Source organism: Nyctereutes procyonoides, unplaced genomic scaffold (assembly GCF_905146905.1).
Source record: "Nyctereutes procyonoides isolate TBG_1078 unplaced genomic scaffold, NYPRO_anot_genome, whole genome shotgun sequence".
Lineage (NCBI taxonomy): Eukaryota > Metazoa > Chordata > Mammalia > Carnivora > Canidae > Nyctereutes > Nyctereutes procyonoides.
Genome location: NW_026575046.1, coordinates 54,122,974 through 54,150,948, shown reverse-complemented (window position 1 = coordinate 54,150,948; position 27,975 = coordinate 54,122,974). Strand labels below are relative to the sequence as shown.

The window sequence follows — 27,975 nt, the reverse complement described above, 5'->3', positions numbered from 1 at the left end:
AATTCTTAAAGAGGTCCTAATTTGTCGTGAAATCCAGCCAATTTTTTTCCCCTTTACAGATTGTGCTTTCCGTGTTGTATCTAAGAAACCTTTGCCTATCCTAAGGCCGTGACGATTTTCTGTTGTGCTTTCTCACAGAAACATTATGGTTTCAGGCTTCTCACATCTGTGATCCATTTTTCTTTAATTTATTTTTTATATATAGTACAAGGTATGGATCGAAGTTTCTTTCTTTGCACATAGATATGTGCTTGTTCCAGCACCATTTGTCGAACAAAATATACTTTCTCCATTGAATTACCTTTGTACCTCTGTTAAAAAATCAATCATCTAGATATGTGGGAGCCTATTTTTTGGGGTTCTCTACTCCGTTCCAGTGGCCTGCCTAAACAAAATGTGCAAAAACACATTGTCTTCATTACTGCAGCTTTTTTAATGTTCCAAAGTCACGGAGTTCATCCTTTTCAAAGTGGTTTTGGCTATTCTCAGTGCTTTGCATCTCCCTGTGAATATTAAAATCAGTTTGTCGATTTTTACTCCACAAAAAAAAAAAAAAAGCATGCTGGGATTTTTATTGGGATGCACTGAATCCATAGAGTAATTTTAGAAGAACTGATGTTTTGATACTAATGAGTCTTCCGATCCATGAGCACAATGTATCCCTCCATTTACTTCGGTCCTCTTTAAGGTCTTTCAATGTTACACGGTTCTCAGTGTATAGGTCTTGCTGATTTTTGTCAGATTGATCCCTCAGGATTTCACATTTTTTATGCTATTATAATAAACAGTATTTTTTTTATTTTGGCTGCAACTATCCATTGCCAGGATATAGATACAATTGATTTTTGCTTATTGATTTTTTAACATCACAATATTGCTGCTAAACTCACTTGTTCATTCCAGTAGTTTTATAGATCACGCTGAATTTTGCACAGAGATGATCATGTCATCAGTAAATAAAAAGTTTCAGTTTTTCCTTCCTAATCTAGATGCCTTTTCTTTTTTTTTTCTTTTTTTTCCCCCGTCTAATTGCACTGGCTAAAACCTCAGGTACAGTGTTGAATAGATGTGGTGAGAATGAACATCTCTGTCTTGTTTCTGATCTTAAAGAGAAAATACTCAGTCTTTTGCCATTAAGTATAATGTTATTTGGGGGTCGTCCATAAATGCCCTTTGTAAGGTAGAGACATTCCCTTATATCCCTAGTTTGCTGAGAGTCTCAATAGAATAAGATGTTGGATTTTGTCAAATGATTTTTTTTTCCTAAAACATAATCACATGGTTTTTCTTTTAAAAGTCTAGAGTCATGGGGAAGGAATCACATCAATCGAATTCTGAGCGCTAAAGCAAGCTTGCATCGCCGGCTAAGTAAGCCCTACTTGGTCATAATGTATCATCTCTCTTTTATGTGCTGTTGATAATATTCTGTTGAAGTTTTTTTACAGTTCTGTGTTTATGAAGGATATTGGTTTAGTTTTTTTGCAAGGTTGTCAGTTTTAGTCTCAGGAGAACACTAGTCTCACAGCATGAGTGGGGAAGCATTCCCTTCTCTTCAATTTTCTGGGCGACCATATAGAATTGATAGTTTATTCCTCAAATATACTGCAGAATTCAACAGTGAAACCATCTTGGTCTAGAGTTTTCCTTCTCAGAGGTTTTTTTAACTACATATTCGATTTCTTTGTCAGTATAGGGCTATTCAAATTTCCTATTCTTGCAGGTGCTTTAGTAGTTTGTGTCTTTGGAGAAATTCATTTCAGCTTGTTTGTCAAATCTGTTAGCACAAAGTTTTTCATAATATTTCCTTATTATTCTTCTAATGCCTATAGAATCTGTAGTAATGTCACTTTTCTCATTCCTGATGTCGGCAATTTTGTGTTTTCTTTCTTTCTTTTCCTTCCTGTTTGGCCTGTGTAGGGGTTTATCCATTTTATCTTCACAAAGAACCAGCACTTGGCTTCATTTATTTAAACCTCTATTGGTTTTCTGTTTTCTTTTTTTTTTTTTTTTTTTTTGGTTTTCTGTTTTCTATATCTTTGCTTTCTGCTCTGATCTTTATTTCTTTTCTTCTACTTATTTTCAATTTCATTTGCTCTTTTAATTTCCAGCTTCTTAGGTGGAAAAGTTAATAAGGTCATTGATTCGAGACCTTTCTGCCTTATTCTAAGAGGCAAAGGACCTGGAAGCCCCGTAGCTGGTTTTTGTGACTTTCTGGTTGCACAAACCCTAGTTTAAGTCATAAAATAACTGTCTGAACCTCAGTTTTCTCATCTCAAAAAGGAGGCAAAGAACTGTTATAACAATTCATTGATGTCAGATTTTATTTTTTTTTAAAGATTTTATTTATTTATTCATGAGAGACAGAGAGAGAGGCAGAGACACAGGCAGAGGGAGAAGCAGGCTCCATGCAGGGAGCCCGAAGTGGGACTCGATCCCGGGGCTCCAGGATCAGGCTCTGGGCTGAAGGCAGCACTAAACTGCTGAGCCACTTGGGCTGCCCCGACGTCAGATTTTAAACCCAACACCAAATTTTAAAGCCAGTATTAGCCCAGCAGTTGTTGGATCTGTGCTGCTTCCCTTCCTGTCACAAGCAATCATCCCCATCACCTCCTTGAGCGACACCTAAGGGCATGGAAGTAGCTCACAGCCACAGATACAGAAATCGGTGCAGCCACAAAAGTCCAGCAAATCTGACTTCTCCGTCCAGAACCATCTATTCCTGCAGGTTAACTTCAGAGGTACCAGCAGAAACCCAGAGATCGCTTTCCCATGACACCAATGGGCTTGGTGGGCCTCCCCAGAGGATAACCAAGAGGTGGCATCTCCGAGCCCCTTTCAACTTCCCTTAGCATTTGACCCTCCAACCAACAAATCCTCCGAGAACACGGATCCATGTGGGTCGTAGTAGGAAAAATATGGTCTGGATCTATGACCCCAGACAAGTAACTTCACCTTCCTGCGGCTCAGTTTTATCATTGGCAAAATCTGAGACACAGATTGAACACCTTACCCAGGTTCACATCAGCTACAGAGTGTGGGCTCGACAGTCGGCCCCAGGGCCCCAAGTGCGAAACCACCATCCATTGCTGCTAATTATAGGATCCTCCCAGGGTTTTGTGAGATTTAATGAATATACCCCAGGAGCCCAGCACTGAACTAGGCCAGGAAATGCGAGATCCCTGGGAAGAGCCAGAGGTCCGGGGAGCCCCAGGCAGAACAGGTGATGTTTCTGGTGGCTGCGCAGCTGAGAGGCCTTGGGGACACTCTCGGGGCTGCCCTCCTGCAAGAAGAGGTATTTATCCTGCAGAAGGCGTCGTGTCTGCTCAGGCTGAGCTGAGCCTGGAGCTGATTTGCACCAGGAACGGGCCGTCCCGGCTCACTTGCATATAGGGCAGCTTCATGGGAGAATGAACTCAAGTGCCCACCACCCACTCCTAAGAGCTTCCACTTGGCAGCTGCCACGTAAGACACGCAAGTAGAAATGTCAGAGCCAAGGGAAGCCCCCCAGCCCCACGAGTAGCAGGGGAAGAGTCTCAGCAGGAGAGATCTACCCACGGCCTGCCCGGCTGGCAATGGCAGCCAGGACCAAGCCAGGGGCTCCAGGCTTTGGCCTGCCCATCCTCTGCAGCCCACAGAAGGACAGAACCTCAAAGAGCATCGACGGGCGACACGCAAAGGGACATATGTGACAAAATGAATGTGAGAGTGAACATGTGTGGCCCTGCACCCTCGACACGCACACAGGACAGAGGCAGCTGCGGCTGTCCCACCCAGACACACCTCGAGAAGACACCGTCTGGGTGCCCAGGGCAGGAAGGGGATGGAACACGGGGCAGGGGGGGCGGGGGGGGGTTTCAAAAGGGAAATTCGGGGTTTACTTTGTATAAATCAGTGTTGTTTACACCGTTAGAGAAATCAGAAAATACATAATCTCGTTACCGGAAAAAGCTGTTTACTTTTAGGAGCCACTGAGAGCTCTTCCTTTGGCGCTCTGGGTGAGGGGACAGCGTGCAGCCGATGTCACCTTCCAGGCCCCGGAGAGCAGAGCCAGGCCCAGCCCGGGCGTGGACTGCAGGGAGGGCCCGAGGAGGGAACTCACAGGGACGAGAGCACCCGCTGTGCCAGGCACCTGCTTTGACTTCAGCAGGCTGGGCCCTGGCTTCTCCCCACTCCCCTCCCTCTCCCTCTCCCCTCCCCCTCCCCTTCCCTTCTCCCCCTCCCCGTCCCCCCTCCTCCCCCTCCCCATTCCCCCTCCCCCTCCCTCTCTCCTTCCCTCTCCCCCTCCCCACTCTGGCATTAATGAACCACTGACCTTCCAGGCTGGCACTCAGACCCTCAAGGAGGACATGATGGCCCCCCACACCCCCGGCCATAACCAAACTTCCTTCTCCCTCTCTGTCGCACACACCCTGCCCTGGAATCACGACTCCATACACCCCTGACTGTGAACCTACAATACCCCCAACAGCAGGGGCCACATGAGCGTTGTTGTGGGGGGTGGGGGTTGTCCTGGGGAGAGCAGCACTGGAGGTGTAGCAGCATCCTTGGCTCCTCCCCACACCTGCTATAACGACCAGAACCAACTCCAGGCCTAAGCTGATGGCCCTGTAGGGTGAAGACCAAACATCTAGCTTTCCAGATCCTTCATTTGTACCCACAAAATGGGTACGACACTATCTCCCACAGCTCCCAGACTCGGATGGCAGACGCTTGTCTATGCGCAGACCCCTGCCCCCGGGAGCCCTTGTCTCCGCCCACCCCGAGCCTCCCTGACTGTCAGGGTCCAGCAAGGATCCCACAGAAGCCGTGTCGTGATGCAGCCCGTGCTACTCCCCCCTAGCATAAACCTTGCCCTTAAGAGTCCTCTGTGTCTGGACCACCGGCTGCCTCTGACTCAGGTCGTGATCCCGGGCTCTGGGATCGAGCCCCACGTCAGGCAGCCCCGTGCAGCCCAGATCAGCACGGACAGCTGCTCCGGACCCCGGAGCCCCTCCCCGGCAGAGGCCCTGGTCCCAGGGCCCTCAGCTCACATCAGCCCCGCCTGAGGCCCCCTCGGCTGCTCCGGCCCAGAGCCTGGGGTCCCCCTCTCCGGGCTCCCGTCGGCCTGGACGCCTCGGCTCAAGACACAGGTGATCCCTCCAGAGCGGGACACCCTGCGGGCACCGGCTACACCGAGTCCGGTCCCAAACCCTTTGTCCCGGGGAGGGGCTGACCCTGCAGGGCCGCCCAGGGCTGCGCCCCTGAATTCCTGCCTCCCCAGCAGCGTGGCAGCCAGAGCCTGCCTTCCTCCCGCCGTCGAAAACCCAGGGGCCAGAACCAGGTCTGTTCTCCCCCAAATGCTTGGTACCGCCTGCCTCCTGTGGGTGCTCCACCACTATCCTTCCAGCCTCCCACCTGGAACACGGAGGCCCCCGGGCCCAGCCACGCTGCTGCCTAGCAGGTCGGCCCCACAGGAACGCCCGGCCCGTGCACCGGGCTGTGTCTTCAGCGCCCCGCGTGGGAGCACTCGGTGGGGGCGCGCCACGGCAGCGGGGGGCCATCTCGGAAGCCCGAGGGGGCTCCTGGGGCTCCGCGGTGGAGCCGCTGCCTCCGGCGTGACCCCCGGGGCCCCGGGATCGAGTCCCGCATTGATTACACTCCTGCAGGGAGCCTGCGTCTCCCTCTGCCTGGGTCTCTCCCTCTCTCTGTGTGTCTCTTAAGAATAAATAAATTTTCTAAAACATCTTTAAAAAAAAATAAAGAAATAAAGCAAGCCCACGGTCCACCCGCAGAACGCTGCCCTCAGGTGAGGACACCAGGGAGAGCCACGTGGGCCAGCGCCGAGCAAAGCCCCAGAGCAGCCCAGAGCAGCGGAAGCCCCAGAGCCCAGCTCAACCCCAATCAATACTTGAGGCCTGACCCTGCTCCTGCTTTTGAAAAGAACCGTGTACGTGAACGTGAAGGTGTGCACGGAGGTGTAGCGTGCCCGGGCAGCCCTCTCCGGACCCAGGACGGGGCAGGGCAGGTGGACGGGCGGGGAGCACTGCAGCAGGCCCTGGGCGGCTCGCCCTCGGGGCCTACATCACTTGCGCTTCTTCAGCAAGAACATACTTCTCTCCTGTGCTCCTTACGTAAAAAAAAAATAATAATTTCAAAGAGAAACATCACAAAGGAGAGAGAGCAGAGTGGCCTGCGCTCCCGTGTGTCCTCACTGCCCTCAGGACTGGAGGCCCCTGTGCCACCTGGCCGGGCTCTCCATGTTGCAGCCGCTGACCCCGCGGACAAGGCCCCAGCCAGGCAAACCTAGGCCAGCCCAGAACATCTCTGCTCTCTATCAGCCCCAGCCCCCCAGCCACCCCCACCCCTGCTCTGCCCTCCTCACTCCTCCAGGACTCAGGACCCCACAAGGCCTCCCCAGACCTCGCTGCCTGCCGCTGAGGTGGCCCCATAGCCAGGGCTCCATCACGAGCCTCATCCCCACTCACGGCCGAGGAGGCAAAGGCCACAACTGCCTCGCTCACCTCTGGCTCCCTGGGGCTTCGCCTGGAATTCAGCGGCACCTGCCCGGTGGGCCAGACTGGCTGGACACCAGACCCCTCCCTGGGCCTCAAGATGCCGGGACAGGCACCTGCAGGTTCCGCGGCCTTTTCCAAGGCCGGCCTGCTGGAAGCTCCCATGGGGCGGCCTGGCCCTGCCCTCTGGGCCCCCCCACTCCTCTGAAACTGGGCCCAGCAGGGACCCACCAGGCGTGAGAAGGGCCTACTGCACAGACGGGGAACGGCGCTCAACGGAGGAACAGCCCAACAAACCCACCTCTCTCTCTGTGTGGCCGCCCATGGGTTCCAGGCTCAATGGCACGATCGCGTTCCTCTGGGGGGTTCTCAGAAGAGCCGCAGAGGCCGGGCCCCGAGGAGCCACCTGCCCCTGCCTGGCTTCTTTCTCCCCAAGGACGAGGAGGCCCTGCAAGCTATGGCTTCCTCCCGTCCCCACTGCCAAGACAAGGTGACAGGCTGGGCCCTGCCGCCCTCCCAGCAGCACAGCCTCGGAGGCCTTGTCCTCACTCTCTAACGGCCCCCTTCTTAAGCTCCGCATCCGGGAGCCCCATCAGAAGCCTCGGTAAACCCTCTGCAGATGTGCACGGGCAATGCACAGATAGGCCGACATGCAGACAAGGGAGCCTGAAACAATTATACCAAAAATCAAAACAGTGTGCAGGCTGGTGTGGCGGGGGTGGAGTGGGGGGGGACAGCAGGGAAGGCCCCATGGGACACCTCCCCCGGAACACCCCCCGGGCCCCTACACACCTCCCCCGGGACACCCCCGGCCCCTGCCCACCTTTCCCGGGGACCCCCAGCCCCTGCCCACCTCCCCCGGGGAACCCCATTCCCCACGAGGGTCAGGGAGAGGCCAGCACGCCCCACCTGGGTCCTGGTCCCTGGAGGCGCAGGCAAGGCGAGAGGTGGTGGGGCCGCGGGGGACTCGAGCCCTCAGACCCAGCATTTCCTTTCGAGCCCCAAAGTCTCCGAGGGAGGCATCGCTACTACCCCCACTGCCCAAGGCAGGAAGCTGAAGGTGGGAAGGACGTGTCAGCGTGCCCCGGGCAGAGCGGCGGGGGCAGAGGGGGGATGCCAGCCCCCCGCAGGCTCGCCCACCACCCTCGCCTGGCAGGAGCAGCCACGCCGCCTGCCGAAGCCTGCGGAGAGCTTTGCGGTGAGCTGAGTCCGTCTGAACCGCCCGCAGGCCCGGGCCTGGACACGCAGGCACCCCTGCACACCTGCCGAGGAGGCAGGTGGCGGATACAGGGGTTCCACGCTGGGAGCTGAGGCAGCCATGGGCCTGACTGTACTGGTCGGACATGACGGGAACATCCACGGAGACGACGGTCACTGCTCTACCTGAAGACCCCACGCAGGCCTCCAGTTATGGAATGAACACGTCCTGGGACAAAAGGCCCAGCACAGGGAACAGAGGCCGGGATACGGTGACAGGGCTGTGCGGGGACAGGTGCGAGCTACCCTGTGGCCACCACAGCCCGACGCCTAGAGTCGTCTGGTCGCTCTATCGCGTCCCTGAAACCAACGTAACGTGACTCACCTGCACGTCGACAATGGCAACGGCAACCAAAACCTCCCGCAAAGAAACAAACGCCTCCTGGAAGAATAAATGGGCGATGAGATGCCCCAAAGCACAGCTTCCTTCATGCATGCGCTCACCGAACATTTACTGAACACCTACTATGTCCCAGGAGCCCTTCTAAGCGCTGGGGACGCAGCACCGCGCGACCAAAGTCCCCGCCTGCACAGAACTCCTAGGCGGGCAGACAGACATCCAAAAAGCACACAAGTGGCAGTGAACTTAATGGAAACAAATAAGGCAGGAAGGGAGGAGAGGGTGCCGGGAGGAAACAGGGTGCCGTCTTCAAACGGGGGGCGGGGGGTGCGAGGGAAGGCAGCTGGGGCTCAGCCAGGCCCCGAGGGTGAGGGAGCCGCCGGCAGACACTGACTTGTCTGGGGGGTTCCCAGGAAGGGAGCAGCCCGCACCACCGTTCTGAGGCCAGACTGCACCCCGCATCGTCCCGCAGCAGCAATGGAAGGAGAGGAAGACGGATGGGATTGGGGACTGGGTGGCCGTGACAGCAGGCTGGGCATGAAGGCCGCCACAAGGGCTCTGGCCGTCGTTCTAGTAAGAAAGGAAAGCTCCGGGGGCCACAGTGAGGCTCCCCCAGGGAAGGCCCTCAGGGTCCCCTGCACTGTCCTGCCTCCTAGGGGGGAAGGACCTTCCAAAAGCTGACTCTAAGAGCCTGCACCAGCCGCACGGACCACAGCCCCCCCCCCCCCCCACTGAGCGCGGAGCTCCACCGGCCAAGCCAGGGCCGAGCACCAGGCAGGGACCCCCTCCCGGGCTCCAAAAGGTTTCTTGGGATTCTTTGGAGCTGGGGGGCATCAGCCGCCAGGGGACCCGCTTGCAAAAGGCAAAGGAAACCCTTCCAAGGCCTATGGTCCTAACGCCCCGACTGTGTGCTGAGCTCCTGAAGGGGCCCCGCTCCACCGGCCTGGACGGAGGTACCAGCTGCGCCTCTCACAGAGCAGGGACAGCGGGCCTCCAGGGGCAGGCGGTTCATCTGGGACGCAGCAAGCCATACCACAGGGACCTGTATCAAGCTCCTTGTGACCCTGCGGCCTGTTCACAACCGCCCCAATCCCTCCTGCCAAGGAGCTGGTCCCTGCTGAGTGAGGGACGAGCAGCCCCCTCTGGGCAGCGAGCAGACGGTCAGAGCTGTCACCCTGGCTGGGCCCCCAGGATCAGAGGGGCGGCCCGTGGGGCCACATCATCTTCCAAGGGGACGCCGCAGAGGAAAGCACAGAAGGCCTGGCCAGTCCTCGCTGCGGCCGCACAGGGCACACGTGGGGGCAGCGCAGCCAGCCTTCCCGTCCCGTATCCGGGCCTGCGTCAGGCACCTCCTCCCATCCCCGGCCGCACTCGGAATCTGGCCGAGGGCTGAGCAACTTCAGAGCTAATGAACTTCAACCTTCCAGGGAACGCTACCATTCCCACGCCCCGAAGTGCAGTTACTTTGTAATTAGACGGAAGAACGAAACCCCAGACACCTGTCCTGGGAAAGTGACCGTCGAACTTCTTGGTAGGTTTCCTGGCCATTAGACGGTACTTACTCATTTCATCTGGAAAAAGCATATGTTACTTCAATTTCAGCTAATGCCGTGATGATATGACGTGGGTTAGTGAGATCATGGGCGCGCAGCCGGGTCGCCGGAAGACACACTGTGGGCGTGAGCACTAGGGGAGCCTCTGGGCCACGTGACCCTCCCGGGGAGCTTCACGGCGGGGACACTCGGGGCTGAGGCCCAATGGCGACAAATGTTCGCTGTGAGGACCAGTGAGGCTGCGCCACCAAGAGCGCATGATGGCTTCACCTGCGACCCTGCTCTGAGTGTCCCACGCGGGCCAGACAGGTGACCCCCGAACTCTGTCCCTGCCACATACCAAGAACACAACCAACACGTGGCCCAGGGCTCAGAACACACCACAGCAGAGACTCGCCAGCTCAATGGGACCAGTGCTGGCCACGGCTCCTGAGAAGTCCGCCTCGCTGAGCACTGAGCATGCATCAACCAGTGTCATCACGCAGGGACCCCATCAGGCGGGGTCACCACTTGACCCCCACCCCACAAAAGAAGAGGCTGCTGCACGACACGGACGCACCACACTCCTGCTCACCCTGACCATGGTGAGCATGCAAACAGCTGGCCCCTCGTGCCGAGACGCTGCTGAGGCCCTGTACCCACACCCAGTCCGGGGGGGGGGGCGGGCAACGAGGGCCACTCCCGGTTCCCACACAGGGCCTGTGACCATCGTATAGACCACCCACTGCGCGCCAGGAACTCCGCTGAGCGCTCACTCGTACAGCTTATGAACCCCCATCCTGCTTCCAGAGGTGAGCGAGCGGAAGCTCCAAGAAGCTGCCACAGGCGGGAAGAAGGAGGGAGGGAGGACAACCCCCACTTTCTGTTTATTTGCTTATTTTTTGCACTTAGAACAAAAACTCAAAGCGTGTTTTTTTTTCATTTGTTTTAAGTTCGATTTGCCAACACAAAGTATGACCCCCAGTGCTCATCCCGTCAAGTGCCCCCTCAGTGCCTGTCACCCAGTCACCCCCACCCGCCTCCCCTTCTGCAACCCTTTGCTTATTTCCCAGAGTCAGGGGTCTCTCGTGGTGATGCGGTGAAAATTACATGTCCCACACCTGTCCCGAGTCCCCATGCTTTTGTCCGTAAAACAGCATTTCCAAACGCTGACCATGTGTGTCAAGTCCGCACACACGCGAGCTTGCTTTTACACAGAGCCACACGCCGCAGCCCTGTTCTCGCTTAGCTGTCGTCGCCTAGCAGTGCCACGTGTTGGAACTGCCGCCGCCCCGCACGTGAAGGCCCCAGCATACACACATCGCGACGTATGGACCACATTGCTGAAGGTGGACAGGCGGGTTGTCGGTGACCTCTGCTGGTCCCAACAACGCTACGATAAACCTTTGCGTGTGAAGAAGAGTCTCCCTACTGTTTGCTGCGAGGAGCCAGAGGCCGTGGGACAGCTGGAACACCCACTCCGGGGCTCAGACCGGGCTGGCCCCCCACTCCTCGGTCATACGACCCAGAGGAAGCCTCTTTACTCGTCTGAGCCTCGATCCTCACCTGTGAAACAGGAACAGTACAAATCCGCCTGGAAGAATGGCCAGGAGATGACACGAGCTGGGGCCCTGAGGCTGCAGTCGCGCTCAGCACCAAGCGCGGGCTGGAAAGGTGTGACCTGTTCCTCATGGCACCTGAGCCGCCTGGGGCTTGAGGCCCCCCCTCAGCGTGGACTCCGGGCCTGGGGTTTGCACGCAGTCACATCACAGCTCCTCTCCATGCATTACTTCCTTCTCTTTCGTAAGCAGTCAGTGAGTCTACACATGGGCAGCTGGAGGACCGGGGCCATCTGGAGATGAAGACCCCCATGTCCTCTGCTGCCCTCGGGTCTCTGGGCAGGCATGAGAAATAGGAGTCGAGGGCACCACCTGAGGTAGCAAGGTACAGCCCCCAGGGATGTGGGGGGGGGCAGTTCTAACTCCTCGGTGAGCCTCTCAGGCCTGCAAGACCTAGAGTCCAGCCTCACCCCTGGCCACTGCCCACAATCCAGCACATGCCCTCTCCCTTCCCCACTGCCCCCCAGGCCTTCCAGCATGCTCTTCTCTCTGACCGGGACACTCTTCCTACCCTCTTCCCCACCTTGCCCTTTGCTTTACCTAACCCCTAATAGTCCTTAGGTCCTTATCACCTCCTCCAGGAAGTTTTCCCTAACCACAGGCTAGACAATCGCCACCAAGAGCAAGATTGGCTCTGAGGCCATGGCGGAGTCATGGGAGGAACCCACGGCTTCAGGGAGACAGGTGGTCTAGCGTCAGGAGCCATGTGTGTCCCGTGCTGAGACCTAGCTGAGGTCACCTGGCCAGGAGGGCAACATCTGCCCTCCATGCAGAGTGAAGTTTTGGCCAGAGAATACAAGGTTTGGTTCGGGGAGGACTTCTCAGATGAAAGAGAACTAGCCCTACAAAAGATAAGTAAATCTGACTACGATACAATATAGAACTCCCGTCCACTGAGATGGACTCAAAGAGACTGTCTGCCACACTTAGAAAAAGAAAAGTCTCAATTTTTTTGAAAGGAACAAAAACTTAAAATGGTAAACAGGCCTTTCACAGAAAACAAAAACAGCCCATAAAGATCTGAAGAGGTGCTCAACTTCATCTGCTATCTGGCAAATGTAAATTTAAATCATGGCAAGATACCATTTCACATAAAAATCTTAAACATAAAAAAATCTTAAACGTGAAAAGACTACCAGGTGTTAGTGAGGCTGGGGAGCTTTGAGAACTCTGGTACATAGCAGGTGGCAGTGCAAACAAGTACACTTGCTCTGGGAAACAATTTGGAATAACCTAATAAAGTGAAACATGCCTAGAACAAATGCTCCAGCAACTCTGCTCCTCAGGATAGACCCTCAAAATACTCTTGCACACATAAGCTGGTGCAGTCACTGTGGAAAGCAGTACGGAGGTCCCTCAAAAAGCTAAAAACAGAACTCCCATGGGGCACCTGGGGGGCTCAGTTGGTTCGGCATCTGACTCTTGATCTCAGCTCAGGTCTTGATCCCCAGGGTCATGAGTTCAAGCCCCCCATTGGGCTCCATGTTGGGCATGGAGCCTGCTTTAAAAATATATATATAGAACGGCCCTCGATCCAGTAATCATACTACTATTTACCCAAAAAATATAAAAACACTAATTCAAAGGGATACATGGTTTATAGAAGCATTATTTACAATAGCAAAATTATGGAAGCAGTCCAAGTGTCCATCAATTGATGAATGGATAAAGAGGATGTGGGGTGTGTGTGTGTGTCTATGGAGAGAGAGAGAGAGGGAAGCATATAACTCAGCCATAGACGATGGCCACTCATGCAGATCCTAACCCATCTCCAGCCTGCAGGCTGGCCCAGGGGCAAGAGCAAACCTCTGCACCCTGGACATACAAGGGAGGAAAGAGCCCCAGGGTCCCGACCTCACACCCCAGCCCTGCGCAGCCTTAGCAAACTTCCTCTACCCATCCATTTCTTCATCTATATTGAGTTCCTAGCAACATCGTCGTACGTGATAGGGACTCAGTGAATATTTGTTGAATGAATGAGTCAATGATTTCTAAGATTCCTTCTTAACTACCGCCCTCATCCCGATGTATTCACTAGGGAGAAATTGTGGCTACAGCTTCTAGCACCACCTCCCCCGACACACAAATGAATATCCCAGAATTTGAAGTGGCACGTCAGAAAGTTCTCTGTTCTGTTCGATCCAAACTTTTGGTATTTTAATGTTACAGATTTTCTTTCCCAAATGTCAGCTTCCCTTCTATTTTCCCTTTCACTGTCACAACAAGCACACAAGTATTTTCGATGGAATCTTACCAAATGGCACATCTTTCATTTTGTAAACTATATACATGCAAACTCCTCTCCCACCCCTTTGCCAAGCTCCATCTTGGGAACCAGGGATTTGGTTTCTTTGACCCTCGACTCCTAACTCCAATTCCCGGGCCTCAGGTTCCACCCAGGACAGGTCATTCTTGGGTTTAGAGGGAGGCTGGGGGGCAAATGAGGAAGAATCAGGGCTCCTCGAGCAGGGGTGGGATTTTCCGTTAACATCCACTGAAGTCCTGAGCATACCAGTCTAGTCCATTCCAAATCACTCTTCCCCACTTCTTGGCTTCAACTCTGCCTGGCTGGAGACAGGAAAAGGAAGCTGGAGCTTAGCAAGCTCCAGATTTCAGAAATAGGACGGTACCTTGGCTAAGTGCATGGGCATTAAAGTCAAAAAGAACCTCTTTGGGTCTCATGCTCTTTACCTGTAAAACGCACCAATAATCTCACCTCAGAGAGTCATTGAAGGGCTTACATGAATATGTGTAATGTACATTTAATATATGTAAAGATACTTGCAGATCAGCATCCAAAAACAGTCACCATATCCCCAAACCACTTCTGTTTGACTTTGGAAAGAATAAAACAGTCTTTACACTCAATTTGCTTTTTAATTGGGCTCATCTGCAGCTAGTGCTGCAGTGGTGGGGTGGAGGAGGGGCTCCGAGGACTTCTGGAGGCACCACTGGTCTTGGGCATCTCAGCAGTCAGTGTAGGTCCACCCACTGCTCTCAGACAGGCCAATGCCAGCCGTGCTGAGAAAGCACCCACATCCCGCACCCTTGGCACTGGATGAGCTGCATCAAACAGCACATGGGCTTCTACCACCTTGGCTCACCTAACACAAGGCAGGTGGGAAAACAGGCCAGAGACTAGGCTGTGCATGAGGGGCACAGTCAGGACAAGCAGTGAGAGCCGGAGTGGTCACAGTGGTTAAATCCTGGGGCAGAAACCTGGCTGCAGAGGCTGTCAAATCAAGGGACTGACGTGTGGAGCCCACAAAGGTAGTAGGTCTTGCACAGAATTCAGTGGAAGGGCTTTGAAAGCCTAAAGCCAAGTGGATCAGCACCTAGGACAGCGGCAGCACCCCGGCCAGTATGGTAGTGCTGAGGTGTCCAGGCACCCCCACCACCCCAGTCAGAATCAGCAAACAGCTGGTTGCCGCCAGTCCCTCCCCTGCATCATGGAAGTCCCATGGAGCAGTCACAGCATTTTCTGTTGCTGAGCCCACATACAGCCTCAGCATCCTTCCCAACACCACATTTGAGGCTCAACCAGTTGCCTGTCCACTAGAGGAAAGCTACTGGTCACCCTGTATCTTTATGGAACCACTGATAAAGGCCAGTCTGGCTGAAAACTAACTTCAAGGGGCGCCTGGGTGGCTCAGTCGGTTAAGTGTCTGCCTTTGGCTCAGGTCACGATCCAGGATCCTAGGACTGAGCCCAGGGGGGTTTCTAGGGCTCCCTGCTCAGCGGGGAATCTGCTTCTCCCTCTGCCCCCTCCCCCCTGCTCATGCTCACTCTCTTGTGCTCTCTCTCCCAAATAAGTAAATAAAATCTTTAAAAAAAAAAAGAAAAGAAAAACTAACGTCAACCCCACTAAAGGCACCAAACAGTCCCATGTCAGAAAAGAGGGCACAGGAGATCCCTGGATGGCTCAGTGGTTTAGCGTCTGCCTTCGGCCTAGGATGTGACCCTGGGGTCCTGGGATCGAGTCCCACAACGGGCTCTGCATGGAGCCTGCTTCTCCCTCTGCCTGTGTCTCTGCCTTTCTCTGTCTCTTTCTGTGTTTCTCATGAATAAATAAATAAAATATTAAAAAAAGAAAATAATAGAAAAGAGGGCACACCTCTTGGTTTGATTGGAGGTTCTGGGTAGGAGAGGCAAGGAGAGGAACAGGGCACTGTATCTTCAGAACATCCTAGCCCACCTCCCCAGCCTCAGGCACCAGACTATCCGGCGCTTTGTCTTTCTTCCCATCCTTCCTTTGTCTTGTGTGAAAATGGTCTGAAAACCTCCTATCTTCATAAATGAGTTGACTCATTCACACAGTGACAATTTCTTGGGGCCTACTCTGTGCCAGACACGGTGCTAAGCAGCAGGGACACAGGAACAAACAGCTACTGGCTCGCTCTCCTGGAGCTGACAGCCTGGTGCGAGAGTCCATGTTCGTCGGCGATTAGCCCTCAGGAGCGCGTCAGGACAAGCTGAGAGCAGGCCGAGAGAAGGAGACGGGTCTGTGAGTGCATGTAACAAGCCAAGGAGCCAGCTCCAGGGAAAGAGAGGAACCTTCAGACATGTAGGAATCGGGGCTCCTCTGCCTGGGGTCTTGATCCTTGAGCTGACTGAGGGGAAGGGCTACAATAATACAAAACCACGTAGTTTGAGCAAGTGCCATCGGGTGTCCTTCATCAGGTGTAAGGACTTCAGGACCCCAGGCAGGGTGGTTGAGGTTCCTCCCTCCCAGGCCTTGGGGAGAACCAAGGCCTGAAGAGTTTCTATAGACCACAGTGCAAAGGGAGCAAAGATGCCAGAAGAAGGGGGCCAGGGGGCCTTGGACCCTGCCCCCGCAGCATCCAGCCCGGCGGTGTCCGCATCTCCCCACCGGCCAGCCACATTGCACACTGGATGCCGACATCAGCACAAGGGGTTCTCGGGGAAGGCCAGCCCTTGAGAGATGGCCTGCAGGCTCGTCAGGGCTGTACCATGACCTCCAACAGCCCCCAGGGCCAGGGACTAAATACGGGCAGGAGGGAGAGACCAGGCACTGGACAGCGTCTAGCTCCAGCACCCAGAGCCTCGGGTCACCCTTGTCCCCATCACCACCTCATCTTCCTTTCAGCACAGTGACTGTTTGCTCTTCCAATTCCTTCTGGAAGACTCCAAACAGCCTATTTGCTCAAGAGCTGAGGACAACATTCCAGTCTTAAGAGAAGCAGAGTATTTAGGCAAATGCAAACATGTGCTGGTTTCTCTTCTCAGTTACATTCTTGGCAAAGGAATTATTTCGCCAAAAGACAAGGCAGGACTTTTGAGGGTCCACCCACCCTACCCCAGCCCCAGCCGCGGGGCTGCCGACCCTTACCCAGCCCCACGTCTTTTAAAGACCTGTGATATGAAGGGTGGTGGCTACGAAAAGGTGGCACGGGGATCCCTGCTCTTGTGGCCACATGAGTTTCCCCAAGATAAAACTTGCAGACGTGAAAACACACACCCAAAGATCTTTAAACTAGAGAAGTATGAAAAAGCTCGATAGAGTGCACCAACGCCAAATCCTGCTCGTGGCATTGTAGGAGTCACAATGCATTGCCCATGGGGAACCTGGGTGCAGGGCACGTGGAGTCTCTCTGCATTAGTTCTCATAATTGCAGAGGAATCTCAGTTATCTCAAAGTTTAAAGTCTTTTTTTAAAAAAACACATAATGTGGAAACCATCTCATTTCAGGCCTAGCACTGGCCTGTCTGGCCAGAGCAGCCATAAGAAAACCTAAAACTATTTCTCCAAAGCCCATTTTTGTGCATTTTTAACAAACAGATTTTTAATTTTTTTTTCATACGGGAGGTCTTCAAAGAAGCCATGTCCAGCCATCCCCCGATGATCCCAGCCCGGCCCTATGACCCTTGGGGTGCCCATGCCCTGACCTGCGCCCCAGCCTGAAAACCTGACACTGAGGGGAGACCAGGGCGGAGAGAGGGCCAGCTGACTGCCCTGCGTGAGGGCCAGTCTTTAAGAAGGAATCTTCCGGGAGGACCGTGCCGACCTGCTTCTGTCGCTACCTACTTCTGTCGCTACCTACGTGAGCCCGTCGGGTCCCTGCCAGCAGTTTATTAATATTTTATTGAAAACTCGAAGATGATTCAAACTTCAGCTGTCATGATAAGGTGCTGTTGCTAGGTAACGCCCGTGCCTGTCTGCAGAGCGTCCGTGCAGCTCCTCCCCACCTCGAAGCTCAAGGTCAGGCCCCACCAGCCTGGGACGCAGTCCACGCGGACCACCGCTGCCGTGTGTGCGCTGCCTACCCAGAGGGACTCGGCCACCACAGTGACGCCCGGCTCACAGGCCCCCCGGCGCCCGACATACTGCCCCAACTCACCGTACTCGCTGTCGTAGAACATGACGAACTTCTGCCAGCGGAGCTCCGTCACCAGCCTGAGCATGACGTCGTTGAGGCGCACGGGCGGTCTGGAGGCCAGCGTGTAGGCCTCACCGTCAGGGCTGGGGTTCAGGTGGCAGGCGGTGCGCGGGGACCCTCCCGGGTTGCGCTGGACAAACAGGTGTGGGATATGCATCGCATCCGTGAGAGACTGCAGGGCGTTGGCTGACGCACAGCCGGTGGATGTGACCAAGGCCAAAATCCCCTGGGTCATGAGGTCACAGGCTGGAAGGAGGGGAGAGAAGAGGGGGAGTCAGCATGGGGGCACAGGTGCGCTCATGTCGACCCACATGGCCCACACCTGGCAGCCAGCACCCGGGCCCCGAGGAATGCTGCCTCGCTCCAGAGGCGGACCTATCCCGCCAGGCCAGCAGCTCTTGCATGCAGAGGCCCACTGGCACTTTCAGGGCTCCAGCCGGCTGGGGGTGCTGGCACCCGTTCAGCATGTGGGTCCACGAGGCCGGGGAGGCAGCATCACTTGCTGCAGACTGCTCAAGGAGGGGTGGCAGGACAAGGATCCAGCCCCATCTGCTTGAGACACCCGTCGGAGCTGCTACAGTAGCCACCCTGCCTTCCATCTGGATGTGAGCCCTTTAAAAAGAGCCAAGAACTCATTTTGTGGATCTCTGTACCCCCTAGGCCGTGAATATGCTGTGTGTGTTCTGTGGAGCTGATGGGGCTGAAGGGAACGAATGACATCAGAGAGTCAGGGCGACACTTACCCCAGGGGACTCGGTGCAGGCAAAAAAAAAAAAAAAAAAAAAGAGAGAGAGAAACCCCAGGTCTTCTGGCCAAGTCCACTTGATTCATATCATAAAATACTGGGCCAAACCCCAGAAGAAGCAGGTGCTTCCAGAAGCCCAGCATTACTCAAAACCCAGCTGGTAATCACAAAGGCAAATGCAGGAGTTGGAGGAGGAGCTCAGGGGAACAGCCGCCCGGGGCTGCGGGGCTCATGGCCCCGCCCGTGGTCAGCAGTCAGCTGGGATCCGCGAGGGGCGCCCCTTTGGGCCGCCCACTTACGTCCTCTGGGGACATCAGACATCAATTCATAGAAAGATGCACCTCCCGACGCCGCAACCCACTGCACCAGTTTCGAAGCAAACATTTATTAATAATGCGTATGCGATGGAGGAATGTGGGAAAGCAGATGCAATTTCAAAACACAACCCGCGCGTGTCAGCAGGCCATCTGCCACACACGGCAGACTTTTGAACAACTTTGACAATGCAGTTCTTTCGGTTGAGAGCCTTTGGGTTTATGTAACGTCTCAGACAGGGCTGAGGGAAGGAGAGCGGGAGCCGGGGACACCGGCCCAAGGAGAGGGCGGTGGGGGCCTGGAAAGGAGAGCAGGCTTCCCGACACCGACGCTCAGCTGCTCCCTGGGCACGCTCACGAGTGGGCAGGATGATGACCCAGGTGCCCGTGGTTCTCCCTGCTGGGCCCTCGACCCCCACGCACCATGCACGGGGGCGGGCGTGCTGCAGTGAGAGTCCCCGGGCCACCCCAGGAGTCACGCAGCCACCCAAATGCTCTGACCTCCCATCCAAGCTTCACGCGGCATTCCTCCTAAAGAGATGCAGCTGTGTCGTGCTCCTGCTGTCCTCGGACAGGCACAGGCGTTGCCTAGCCCTCCTGTGGCTCCCGGGGGCCTCGGGACGCAGCCAAACCCCCGAGGGCCGTCTTGCGGGCTCCGTGCTCTTCACATGCCCCCCCCCATTGTGCTCAGGCCAACGGCCCACCTTTCAGACCCACCACGTTTTCTGTTGCCTCTTGAACCTTCGCACTCAGTCCTCAAGATGCAGACTCCACATCCTCAGGCTGGCTAAGGGCCCCCGTCACCCCGCACTTCCCCATCCCAGCACAATGCAGAGGCCACGAACTCAGGGGGCCACAGGTTGTGCCTTCCCCAGACACACGGCACTCAGCAAAGACCGGGGCAAGGCTACAGTGAGCCTTAACATCTTCATCATGGAGCCTCTGCTCCATAATTCCATCTCGGGCACCTATCCCAATTATGGGAATGGCTTGAGATCCCCAAACATTCAGAGGATACTTATCCAGACTCCCGAAATAGCATTCACAGTCTAAACGATGCAAATAGGCGAGAACCGAAAACCGCTGTTTGTTGACAGCACGTGAGGCCTTTAAAATTACTTACAAAGACACTACGATCACATGGGAAAGTGATTATCCTAAAAAAGTCACGTGAAAATAATACAAAACTGTATGCATTTTATTATGTCAATTAAATACAACACACACGCAAGAAAAGCCGGAAGGAAATACTGCAAAATGCTAAAAAGCAAACGCATTTTACAAGAGGCCTGAACTGAATTTTCCTTCCTTTCTGTATCTTGCCAAAATTTCAAGTCGTGAACAGATAATTCTTTCAGAAGGGGAAAATAATCTTCCAATAATGGGTAAGTTGTGAAGCTACGTGGGAGGAGGGACGATCCTGTGAGAATTTTCCCTGTGCCAAACCCTGTTGAGTACTTCGTGTATCTTACTCTCACGACACCTGTTGGAGCGGGTGTCACTGCGTCCATTTTCCAGATAACCCAGTCGTGAGACCAAACAACCGATAAGGACGGGGCTGAAGGGAGATGCCAGCTACTCTAAAAAAACACTGAGAGGCAGCTAAGTGACAACAGCGGGGCACGAAATTATATGCTCGCTAGGATTGCAACTAAAAAGCACGCTTATGGAAAAGGCAGGAGAAATCACCGAAAGGCAAGAAAAAAAACGCAAAGTGCTGTGATGCTGAGTGGATTTCTCTTTATTCTCTGGTACATGCTTTCTTCGATGCCAATACTCCGAATTTCTAACTCTGAGAAGTAACTGTACAAAATAACCTGCACATTGCTAGGATGTCAAGCTGCCCACACACACTGCCCTCCAGCTCTCCGTCGCCCACCCTCAAACTCCCTCCTGCGTCATCACCTGACCTCCGACGGCAAACCCTCTGCCCGCCCCGTATACAAGCATTCTTTTTTTAAAGATTTTATGTATTTATTCATGAGAGACACAGAGAGAAAGAGAGGCAGAGACACAGGCGGAGGAAGGAGCAGGCTCCCTGCAGGGAGCCCGATGCGGGACTCGATCCTGGGACCCTGGGGTCACGCCCTGGACCGAAAGCAGACGCTCAACCGCTGAGCCACCCAGATGCCCCACATACACAGGTTCTGAAGTCGCTGAACCTCTCTGAGCCTCAGTTTACCCATCAGGGCATGCATCCCACTGCCCACTGCAGCCTGGCCTCTTCCCTCCTGCAAGCTTCCTACGTAGACTCAGGACCCACCCCCCTCGCGATGTGCAAACCCCTGCCCTGTGGGTTGGGGAAAGCAAAGACCAAGAGGACACCAAGCCCCAACTCTGAGGAGTTTGACTCCACCAAGACAGACCCACGTGTCAGCCCATGAGGAGGGAGAGACCAAGCTCCTTGGGCCTGGACAGCAGGGACAGCGGAGCCTCGAGGAACGAGGATTCACACCAGCAAACGAAGGAGAGCAGCGTGAGGGGGTCAGCGCGACAAAGACCCAGGGCCGGGCAGCAGGAACCCTCTGGGAGGCACTGCCCGGCAGTCACCCACCCGGTCCTGCTGGCAGCTGGGGACACCACCTTGTCGGCGGGGCCCAGGCCCATGGGGGCAGGAGCACAGGCCCTAGAGCCTCACCAACCACAGCTCTGGTTCAGGCTCATCTGGCCAGCGGTCTGCAACCACAGGCCTGTCTCCTTCCTGAGCCCCGTGTCCCACGAAGTGAGGCTCTGAATCCTTCCCCGGGAGAGCTCAGGGAGCACCGACCTAAGACACGGCCCTGTGAACCCTGCTGAGTGCCCAAAAGCAGTTCCATAGGAGCCAGTCTCCTGCCCCGCTCCTCGGGCACCACCCCCCCACCCCTGCCATCCCACACGAGCCATGCCCAGGAGCCCAAGACAGCAGAACAGCCTCGCCCCTGGCATGGCAGCCCTCCCCGGGGAGGTGGGCAGCACGGCCTGCCCGGGACAGCCACCTGCAGCACCACGCGAGCCACTCGGCTGCAGGGCTGGGGGACGGGGCGGGCTGTCGAGGCTAGAAGCTTCTGGCAGGCACTAATGGAGAGGCCCGATGCGAGTCAATTTGCACTCTGCGGTGAATGGCCTGCTAATTGGGGCACAGTTGAAATGATGGGTATTTAGAGGCTCCTAACACAAAAATAATGTGATCAAAATACATCAGATCAAAGCCAATCAGCTATTAGCTTAATGAAGGTTGTGCACTCATCCCCGGGACAGGACGTTCTACGACTCACACCTGCGCCGCACACGGTCATGCTGAACCCCAGCGCCAGGGTGCCCTGGCCAGAGCCTCGGTGGGGCCCTGCCACACACACCCATGCCGAGTGCTGGCCTTCGCTGGGCCTCCGACGCACAGGTCGATGGCACCTCCTCCACAGAGCCCAGGACCGTGAAAGGTGTCAGGCATGTGGAGCCACCCCACGCAGGGGGGTGCAGGGGCCACCGGGGTTACTGCCTCTCCTGCTTTGTGGAGACTGCTCTGCAGCTCATGACAAGAGAGCGGCCTCTGCTATCATTCTTTGCCTCCAATACCACGTGGCCATAAAGCAGATCTGGGTCCTGACTGCAACCACGCGGGCTTGATGGCTCGACCCTGCGCGGCTCATCAGCGGGAAACGAGCAGCCCAGGTGGATGCAACCATCAGCTTCGAGCCCCGGCCTTCAAGAGCGCAGGGTGTCTGCAAAGGTCACCGCGTGGCCCACTGGCTTCCCAGGACTTGGAGGAAGAGGGCGCTCAGAGCTCAAGCCGGGACCCAAACCAGAGGGCCTATGAGCTCTGCCGGAGGCCCCGGGCAGCCCCACAAATTCCCGCCGCTGTGCCCCAGGGACACCAGCATCCCGCTGACCCAGGCCTTCCCAGACACAAGCCTCCCAGGGCAGGACGTGCAGGTGTAGGACCGTGGGATCTCCGCAAGCCTCGTCCCACCTGAGCCTTCTGATCTCCTGGTGAGGAAACTGAAGCACGGAGAGGGCTGGCCGGGCTGGGGCCACACAGCCACAGAGCGACAACAAAGGGCCCACCAGAGGCAGACCAGCAGGAGCCTCTAGAGCCGGGCCCAGCAGACAGAGCCCGCAGGATCCTGCAGCCCGTGCTGCCCAGAACGTTCCTGGGGAGAAACTCATAGGGTGGGCCCCCGGGAGGGAGCTGGGGGGACAAGGCCTCTCCCTCCCGATAGCAAACCCCTGGCTGGTGCCTGCAGATGACACTGTTGGTAAGAGATGCGGCCTCGGGCACTGAGGTCACTCCAGGCACCACCCCTGTTTCATGCCCAGGCTTCTCCATCCCCATGGAGGTTCCTGGAAAATTCTCAGACCAAGGTGGGCGGGAGGGGGAAGCAGCCGCCCCAGAAGGCTTGAGCTGGAAGAGACACACAACTCCCGGGGCCACCACCCACCAGCGCTGCTGGCACAGCTACCCCAGCCCCTCCACCTGGGCCCCTGGCACCTCCATGCCTGCTCCTCCCAGAAGACCCGGTGCTCCCGGCACAGGCAGGGTCCACCCGTGGGGATCCTGCTGTTCTGAGGACTGGATCCCTCCACCCCGTGGCCTCCAGGTGGCCCCTTCGAGAACCACCTGTATTGCGGGTGGACAAGGCTAACGGGGGCACTGCACCTGGTAGAAGGAGGTGCCCGGCGAGGCCTGGCAAGACTCCACTTATCTCAGCAGGCAACAGAAGGGGGAGCCAGGCTCTGGTCTGCCGGGGGCTCCACCCTGCCCTCCAGAGGGCACGGGCTCCCGCTCCGAGGGGGTCCCCAGGCCACCCCAGGGGCCCCCGCACCTCTGCCTGCCCCGGAAGTGGGGCTCCCAGGGACAACCCATTATCGGGATCATCGTAACAGCCAGGAGCCCTCCCCCTCCCTGAGCCGCCCTCATTATCCATGCCCTTCCTTCTCCTCCTTTAAGCTGGCACCGGCTTTATTAATATTTGAATTCTAATGGCTAATACTTTAAATTAAGGTAGCATTTATAAATACTTTATAGTCCATGAATAATTGACCAAATTTAGTGTTGTCATAACTCATAGTAAATTATTGATCCACGGAGAATAAATATTTTTTCATGTTTTATTAAGACACGTAAAAAGTAAACAAACCCACAAAATGAGGGGGAAAGGGTGGCGGGTGCTGGAGCCCTGGTCCCAGACCAGCGACCCCGTCCTCCAGACCCTCTGCATGCATGCCACTGCCAAGTCCTCGAGGTTTTCTTTCCAGCTTTCCTTCCCCGCCGTGGCTTCAGCCACTAGGATGTCCCCGCGGGACCCCGTACATCCAACTCCTCCACCTGCCGCCTTCCATTCCAGACGCCACGGCCGAGTGGCCTTCCTGAAGCCTCGAGCAGCATGCTTCCCCATGAGGACTGTGCCCCACTGCCTTTAAAGTCACCATCACCCCAGCGACACCTGCAAAGCCCCAGGTGGCCCACACCCACCCCTCGGAGCCCCAGCTCAGCTCCCCCGAGCTCCCCCTGCTCTGGCTCCCCACCACCCCACCCTGCCTGCACCCGCTGCCTGGCTCCCCTCACCCGCGGTGTTGTGGGTCACCGTCACTCCCACCGACAACCTTGCACGACCTCCATCTCCCCGTTACTGTGCCCACCCATCACCCACCGACGTCTGCGTCCCTGGCCTGTGGGTGCAGCTGCTACGGCCCCGAGGGTCTCCGAGCTGTGAGCGCAGGTGCAGCAGCGCGGGGTGCCTCTCACCATTGAGGCCTGCCTGGCACCCAGCGCAGCCCAGGGGGCACTGATCCCTCGGCACCGTAGGCCCCCTGCCGTCCGCACCCCTCCGTGACCGAACTCCCGAGCTTGCGGAGCCCCCCTGGGCCCATGTCCTCCCTGGGGGCAGCCTCGGCTACAGCGCGGAAGACAGTTTCCGAGAACCGCCCCACCCTGCCCTGCTAAGGACAGTGGCACCAAGAGGCTCTAGGGCGGGGGGTGGGGGGGCATGGACTAGGGTACAGGGGGAGGGTGCTGGCTAGGATGTGGGGGGGGCATGGGATAGGACACGGGGGTGGGTGCGGGCTAGGGTGTGTGTGGGGGGGGCAGGGGATAGGGTGCAGGGGAGGATGCAGGCTGGGGGAGGATACGTGGGATGGGGGATCCTGCGGGATAGGGTGCCAGAAGGGGGGGGCATGGGATAGGGTGGGTGGGGAGGGAGGGAGGGGGCGTGGGCTAGGGCGCCGGGGGGCCCTGAGGTCATCAGCAGGGCCTCAGGCCCCCAGCACCCCCGCGCTAGGAGCTCCCACGCCCTCCAGCCTCACATCAGCCCCCCGGAGCCCCCCCAGGAGCAGGGACAAGGGCCCCACTGGTCATGGGACCTCAGCCCAACACAAGCGGGCAGTGGGTGCGAGCAGGAGGCATGGAGCGCGGCGGGAGGGTGGAGGAGAGCCGGCGGTGCCAGGCCGATCTCCGGGGCCTCATCCTCGTGCCAGTTAATGAATCAAACCCGACTCCCCACTCCCACAGACTGGAAACACGGGGAACACTGGGTGGGACCTGCCGGCGTACTTATAGGCCTCCAGCTCCTCGTTCATGGCTCTCACGGCTCCGCCAGTGGGGGCCGGGCTCCGGCCGATGCACACGAGGCCCACACTGTAGAAGCTAAACCAGGACAGTGACAAGTCCCGGGAGACTCGAACCTTAAAAGCAGCCGAGCAACCAGGGTCCTCCTGCCGCTCTCACCACGGCCCCAGCCCAGACGGCTCTTGGCCACTCGCCCACCTGCCTCTGAAGGGCTCCTGCACCTGCCACACCCGTCAGCCTCCTGGCCTCCCGGCCTCCAGCATTTCTCTCCCCAACCCACACTGCGGACCAAAGTTCCACAGCTGAGCGTGGCCACAAAATACAGGCCGTGCTCCCCACCGCCTGGGAGTCCAGGTCCAGCCTGTGGGAGCCCCCAGAAATCCCCAACTCCACCCCAGCGTGGCCCCCAGTACTGTGCAGCGTGCTCATGCCACCGTGCCCCCCCAATCTCTAACTTTGCACGTGTCGATTCCTCTTTCTTGAGGCCTTTCCTCCACACTGTGCCCTTCAAACTCCTCCCCTTCCTCCAAGACTCATCCCAGATGCTTCTTTCCCCGTGGAACCTTCCTTGACTTCCCCTCGCTTAGGAAGATTAATCATCCCTTTCCCCGGAGGTCGGAAGTACTTTATCCTTTCTATCAAGTATGTATTATTTGACTTCCTGCTTCATTCCTCAGGTCCCAAGGAAAGCTTCCAGACTCTCTGGAGGCCTGGGCTCAGGGCCCCATACGGAGATGCCCGGAGGACGTTCACGGCAGGAAGGAGCGAGGGAAAGCACAGATGCATGGGGACTGGCTGAAGCAGCTGGAAATGTCCGTGCTACCAGGGGAACGAGGCACCCAGAGAATCCGTGGGCGGGATGCACGTCAGGAACCAGGCAACGACAAAGCGTGCCTCGCCCTACAAGCAGCATAGGGAGAATTAGGATTTTGGGCTCTGGGGCCTCCAGACTTGGCTCAGAATCCAGTCCCAGCGTGGATGAGCCAGGGGACACTCATTTTCTCTAATTCCACCCAAGAGGGAGGGACTGCTTAGACGTGGGAAAAGGAGAGTGAGAACTGTGAAGAAAGGAACGGTGCCACCCCACAGCCGGCGAGGCAAGGGAGACAGCCAGCCCCGAGGAGCACGGGTTCCCCAAGACAGCTCAGGCCCGAGCCCAGCTGGCAGCCTGGCTCAGAGAAGACAGAAGCAGAGGCCATCTGGGGAGCTCGGTGTCCCGGGGACATGGAGCGTCCCTGCGTGGCCACAGTTGGGCCAGGCGTGAATACCCCAAGGTATCCAAGGTGCTTCCAGCTCTAGAGCCAGGGTGAAAAGGAGGGAAGGGCCATGGCAGGGTTGGGCTGGGGCTGAGGACACAGCCCCTCTGCTGCTCCGGACCACAGAAAGGAACACGGAGCCCGTCTGCATCTCAGCAGGTGCCCTAGGGGGCCCGGCCCATCCACCTAAGACTGAACCCACGGTTCCTCTGGGAAGGGAGCACTGCTCCCCACACCTGACTGGAGCAGGGACCCAGGGTTAGGGTGTTGCCCAAAGTCACAGAGGAGCTGGGGTTCACACACCCTGGGCTGCCTCTGACCCCCAAGTTAAATGCGGGGGCCCAGGTGACAGGCAGGGCCCTCAGCAAGTCCCTTCAGCTGGCTGAGCCGCAGTCCCCACCTGCAGGGCCCTCAGGAGGATGGAATGAGCCAGATGCCAAGGCTGGACATAGGTCAACAGGCCGGACCCCAGGGCCTGACCTCGGCCCTCCCCACACCCCCCGGCTGCCAAGGCCGGTTCCATGGTGCCTCTCCCCTCCCCACACCTGCATTTGTCTTCCCAAAGCAGAGGCCATCCCGTCGCCAGGGCTGCCTGGCCCGAGGGCTCCTGGCAGGCCCAGCTCAGGCCTCTCGGACGGAGAACCGAGGCTCGCTGAGGCTGCGGGACCTCCCTTCCCATCTCCACCTATGGCTGACTTTTTGAGCTCTCTCTGCCTCTGTCTCTCTCTCCATTGTTGCTTCTCACTTTCTGAGTGTTGGTCCTCTCTCAGGATGCACGCCTGTGCATGCATCTCTCCCCCGCCAGCCTATGCCCTCCACCCCCAATAGGACTGACTGGCCAGAGGGACGGAGCCCCACGTCTAGGCCTTGACTCCCAATCTCCTCCCTGGCTTTGGAAGCTGACCCACGGACGCCCGCTGGCTAGGCCCTCAGCTCCCCGTGCCCTCCGACCACCGGGATCAGCATAGCAGGAGGAAGCATCACCTCTCAGCCAGCGCCCCTTCCAGGACGCCTGCGGGGGAGCCACAGAAATGTCCCCATCCTGCCAAGCTCCAGTGCGGAGCTCCAGCTCCGAGACCTTACACTCACCCTGCAGCCTGGCCTCCCAGCAGGCTTCCAGGAGGCCACCTCCAGGCTCTGAGGCCCAAAGCAGGGGTCCCGGAGGCTCCGCCGTGTCAGGCCCATGTCTTCGTCACGCGCATTCTCCTGCTAGACACTCAGCCTTGAGGCCCAGTTCATGCGCCTCTCCCTCTCGGGAGGACTTCTCCACCCAGGGCCCCGGGGCCCGCGTGTCCCTCCCCTCGTTGTCACGCTCCCTGCGTGGAGCAGTCCAAGCAGGCTGCTGTCTCACACGTGCCGGCCCCGACCCACAGCTGACTGCGAACGGAGCAGCGGCGGGGGAAGCGGCCCCACAAATTCCTGACCTGCATCTTACAGATGAACTTCATTCCATTCAGCCCATTTCCCATTTCTCAGCCCAGA

At 56.7% G+C, this 27,975-nt stretch overlaps 1 protein-coding gene across 2 annotated transcripts in view; it reads right to left on the bottom strand.

The window, feature by feature from the left end:
- Positions 1-27,975, bottom strand: part of GRID1 (glutamate ionotropic receptor delta type subunit 1) — a 634,358-nt gene that overhangs the window by 487,625 nt on the left and 118,758 nt on the right. For both annotated transcript variants that reach the window (XM_055325891.1, XM_055325892.1), the window contains exon 3: positions 17,599-17,883. In XM_055325891.1, the coding sequence (XP_055181866.1) occupies positions 17,599-17,883 (285 nt within the window). The remainder of the gene's footprint in view (positions 1-17,598; positions 17,884-27,975) is intronic.